At 34.1% G+C, this 5,226-nt stretch overlaps 1 protein-coding gene across 1 annotated transcript in view; it reads left to right on the top strand.

Annotated features, from left to right (window-relative positions):
• Positions 1-836: 836 nt before the first annotated feature.
• Positions 837-5,226, top strand: part of LOC137639207 (nucleoside diphosphate-linked moiety X motif 17-like) — a 14,811-nt gene continuing 10,421 nt past the window's right edge. Inside the window, exon 1 of the mRNA XM_068371501.1 lies at positions 837-1,134. Coding sequence (XP_068227602.1) covers positions 856-1,134 — 279 coding nt within the window. The 5' untranslated portion in view covers positions 837-855. The remainder of the gene's footprint in view (positions 1,135-5,226) is intronic.

The following is a 5,226-nucleotide window of genomic DNA, read 5'->3' as shown; positions in this document are numbered from 1 at the left end:
CTCAGTAATATCATTATCGTACTATAAATAAAAACATCCCTTTATAAATTGTGTTATAATGACGCCCAACTTGTCTTTCATTGACAGTTACCCGATCTACGGTACATGAATTTTATTAATGATTTGACTAAAGGCTACATGTTTGGTTTTAACCTTGAAGTGACATCCTATTTATAGGAACAACGCATGCGCTGTCGCATATAAACGAGGGAGCGGTTTAGTGTATAATGACGAGGCATACTAGCGTAGACTGACCACTTCCACATACACGCATGTATGCACCCCCAACACACACACACATATTGTATGTAAGCTACACACACACACACACACACATATATATATATATATATATATATATATATATATATATATATATATATATTTATATATATATATATATATATATATATATATATATATATATGAAGAGTTTATTACTGTGGAGTAATTCGATATGCTGCTGATGATGGTGCATGGAACGGCTAATATTATGGATTATAGTTTCTTTTGTGTTTGTTGAAAGCCCTATTTGAGCAGGAAGTTTCTTCGCAAGATTGACGAGTATTAATATTCATATACTTTGAACGTCTGAGCAAATAATTAGTCTACTAGTGTGCATATGTAAAAAAAAAAAAAAAAAAAATACCACTTTTCACCTGTCCAGATTAACTGACTTTAGTCACATTATGTAAACATAGAGGAAGGGGCTTTCCAGAGAGAGAGAGAGAGAGAGAGAGAGAGAGAGAGAGAGAGAGAGAGAGAGAGAGAGAGAGAGAGAGAGAGAGAGATCGCACTTACGAATTCACAAACTCAGCCTAGCACTTCACTTGTGGTATCAAGCTCACTCAGACCATGAGCGCCTCGGCGCAAGGATTCATTCGCACCGTTGTGTACGTTCGGCGTAACCACAACGAACTTTTTCAACCAGCTGATTTCGATGTTTGTTTAATGGATTATTTCGGGATGTCGAACGGCAGCGGAGTGTTAGATTGTACATTAGAAAATAATATAGTTTACTTGCAACCACCAAGTGAGAGATCTCGTTCTTCACGAGCAAGAAGAAGAACAACCGAAAGTCAAAGAAGTCATTGTCAGTCGAACGATCATGAATACAGTGGCTACCCATTTCAGGTAAGGAGAGAGAGAGAGAGAGAGAGAGAGAGAGAGAGAGAGAGAGAGAGAGAGAGAGAGAGAGAGAGAGAGAGAGAGTGTAAACATAATAGTAAAAGAAATTAAGCAAAACGAACAGTCCTTACCACGTCGGGCCGATAAGTGTTAGCATGAAGAGTCACGTGGCACTGCAAACGAGCAACCTGACCATTTTATTCAATCAATAATATAACACGAATCGTCTCTCGGTTACTGCAGATGATTTAGCAGTAAAAACATTAATTCTAATATTCAGATTATGAATGTTTATTAGTATTCTATCGGGATACTACAGCGAGGGACAAGGAAGAGACCTGGTAGCTATACGTCTGACAGTAAAGTTGACCGTGACCGGAAAGATAGATTTATATATATATATATATATATATATATATATATATATATATATATATATATATATATATATATATATATATATATACTGTATATAAAGCACAATTTATGAGAAATTAAATTTATTTTGAGCTTTCGAATGTACCATCTCCCTTCCTCTTCAGATAAAAAAAAATAGTTACACATTTTTAAAAAGAGGTACACAAAGGTTCGTAAAAAATGGAAAAACCATGATAGTGACAACGGAAATCAAAAACATTCAAGGTGGTTTGTTTACATCGTTTAACAATTCCTTAACAATAGTTACATCTTTATATTGTTTAAAAAAAAATCTAATTTAAAATTGCTTTGATAAATATCAAAATTCTTAGAATTTAGAGTTAAAACAGCTTCAATAAATTTTCGTGTGTGTGTATCAGGCATTGATATCAATTTGTTCATATTCTAGCCATCGTTAAAAGGTTTTCAGAAAACATGGTTACGTTTCTGGATTCATTGGAATGGCACAGCTGAAAGCAAGTAAAACATACTATGTTATAAAGGCAAAAGATCCATTTATCAGGTTTGATTAATGTCTTCTTATCATTCTCCAAACAGGCCAACCCAATACGTTATTTGACACCTGACTGAAAAAAAAAATGTAAAATAGTTTGGGGTATACAAAAATAACTCTACTATTAAGAAGGTATTGACAAAATCAGGGGTAAGAAACTGCAGCTAATAAAGCATGTATATATAAATTATCACGTGAAACATATGATAAGGTGTACATAGAGTCGTTAGATTTCGAAAGAAGAAAAAGAGAACATAGAGATTCCATTAGGAAATGCGATGAAAATAGCGTTGTTTTTAAACCCATGACACGGGAAAATAATTCAGTAGATTTTAAGAATATAGACAAATTGATATCAATGACTGACATACAGAGACGAAAACTTGTTGAAGCTGTTTTAACTCAAAATTCCAAAAAGTCTAATATTCATTAAAGTAATTTTAAATTAGATTTGGTTTTAAATAACGTTGTCCAAAATAATGTAACTATTGTTAACGAACTCTTGAGGGATGTGAACAAACCATTTTGAATGCATTTGATTTTCGTTAAGATCATAACGGGATTTCCATTAATTCTAAACGATTTTGTACCTCTTTTTAAAGATGTGTAACAATTTGTATTATGAAGAGAAAGGGAGATGATATCTTCGAACACTGTGGGTTTTATCAATTTATCATATCTATACGGAAAATTGTTTATTTTGATATATATATATATATATATATATATGTGTGTGTGTGTGTGTGTGTGTGTGTGTGTGTGTGTGTGTGTGTTGCTATACTTCTAGTTATTCACCTAGAAAAGTTAAGCCAGCCGCGTAGAGTCTGGTTTGGATGGACGACCATCAAGAAGACATACGCCTAAAGGCCCTTTTACACTATGCGATTTAATTCCGCCTCCGCCAACGGAGCGGCACCGCGCTTACAAGTTGATTGATAAACCTAATGGAGCCTTTCACACTATAGCGGCGCGAATTTTTGGCCGTCGCGGTGCCGCTTTACATGAGCGGTGTCCCATTAGCTTGAAGCAGCGCCGCCCCCGTTGCCGGTTGTAGTTGGCTATCATGTTCAATGCGTGTCTTCACACCAGGCTGTTTTTTTCCTCCTTCACACGCGGTGAGCACCAATAGGTCACTAATTTTCATCATGAGAACATATCGTGAATTATATGGATATGAATACAGATATTGATATACATCTAATTTCTTTAGTTGAAACGAATCCAATTTTATGAGATAAAAGTATGAAAGAGTATAAAAGTCGTAATTTAGTTACATCTGCTTGAAGAGAAGTATAATGTGGTTTGAATGAAGGATATAAGGAGAAATATTAATATGGCGAGTTTTTAATTATTTATTTATCTTTGCTTTTTCAAGCGTTTTTATTAAGTAAAACATGGCTAACCTTTTGTTACCATTTTAAGAATACTACGTACATAAGATAATGCACATATTTAGTCAAAAAGGCACTTACTACTAGATAGAAAAAAGTTTATATAATTTTCAATGTCATATTTTAATATATTGCCAACACCAAACCCCTATTTCACTCGCAAAATTACCAGTAAACATGTTTCTGATGTCATCTGCTGCTAGGCTAGCTCGTATATTTATAGGATGTTCTAGCTCTTCTAATCCATTTATAGTTAAAGTGTTTTGAAAATTAAAACCATTGCGTTCTCTTACAATGTTATGAAGAATATTTGCCAACATTCGTAGCAGGATGAAGAGATACGTGAATGGGACGACGGGAAATCCTCCATTTGTTACTTAAAATTCTAAATGCACATTCAACATTCTTCCTCTACTTAAACGATAATTGAATACTCTCTTCTTTTCGCTTGTCTTCCTCCATATGGTCGCATTTAAGTTTTCATGCACACCAAATTCTTCTTCCCCTAAAATACTCATGACACATATGGTTCCTGAAAACTGGGCATTAGTTTTGGTCAGGGTAGAGGAAAGAAATTTTGGTTAAAATATCTCTAGAACGATATACTTCGAGAAACGGTCGAAATACAGTCTTTCCCATGCACTCCAGTGTTCTTCATTTGCTGTTTTAGACATTATAAATTATTAGAATAATTATTATCATCCTTCTTTAGTTTTCCAAAGAGATAAGCATAAGCGCCATGCATGTCTCTTTGGGCATTGGATTCTTGATTGTCTCTTTCATAATAGATAAAGGTACAACAGGTATGCATCTTGTGGCCCACTGCATATTGTTTTCAATATTTTAAACGATAATTGAACTCGGTAGGCGGAGACCGGCCAAATAAGCGATGTCGTCAGCAGTAAAAGCGGCGCGGAGACCGCCTTGGGTGCGGGAAAAAATCGCATAGTGTGAAAGGGGCCTTAGGCACTTAAGCAAGATGAAAATCCATGGGGTAGGTCGTGTGGCCGACAACTTCATTCTAATAATAATGCTTTCAAGCCCTCCAAGGAGTAACAGGCATTATATATACTGTATGTATATATATATATATATACATATATATATATATATATATATATATATATATATATATATATGTGTGTGTGTGTGTGTGTGTACATGTGCAAATACTGCAAAATGATAATCGAATTTCTGTTCAATTATGAATTTATATCAAAATAAAATAAAAATAATTGTTTCTTCAGATAAAGAGATAATTTTTTCATTTATCAAAATTTAGAGTTTGCTAATTACAAACTGCCAACATTCTGTTTACATTAGGAAGCATGCGATTTCGCATATGTTATCCCACTATTACCATAGGGTATTTCTATAAACTGCAAAATTTTTAAATGCTTTGTAATTATTCTGAGAAAGGAAATTCTGCACAGAAGAATTCTGTTTGCTTAACAATGGCCAACTTGAAATATTACATCTTGGTAGGAACGAGTCGATGAACAAACAAATTAAACGAAATTTAATCTATCAGTAATGTCCCAAGTGCTTTTGATCCACAGAGCTCCTTAATCCAAGCAACCAAGTCCATTACTGTCAGAATTAGAGTCAGTGTTCTAATATAAAGCATCTATATCTTGTATCTACTCTTTCGTATGAGAACAATTCAAATGCGTTCTGTCGAGATACCATGTGTATTTTTTATAATACTTGGCGTCATTCATAAAATCAATAAAGGTAAAATCCTGCACGAGACGTATCGTGGGTTGTTTTGTCATT

The sequence above is a fragment of the Palaemon carinicauda genome, chromosome 4 (assembly GCF_036898095.1).
Source record: "Palaemon carinicauda isolate YSFRI2023 chromosome 4, ASM3689809v2, whole genome shotgun sequence".
Classification (NCBI taxonomy): domain Eukaryota; kingdom Metazoa; phylum Arthropoda; class Malacostraca; order Decapoda; family Palaemonidae; genus Palaemon; species Palaemon carinicauda.
The sequence above is the reverse complement of the archived record's forward strand: the minus strand, read 5'-3'. Positions and strand labels throughout refer to the sequence as shown.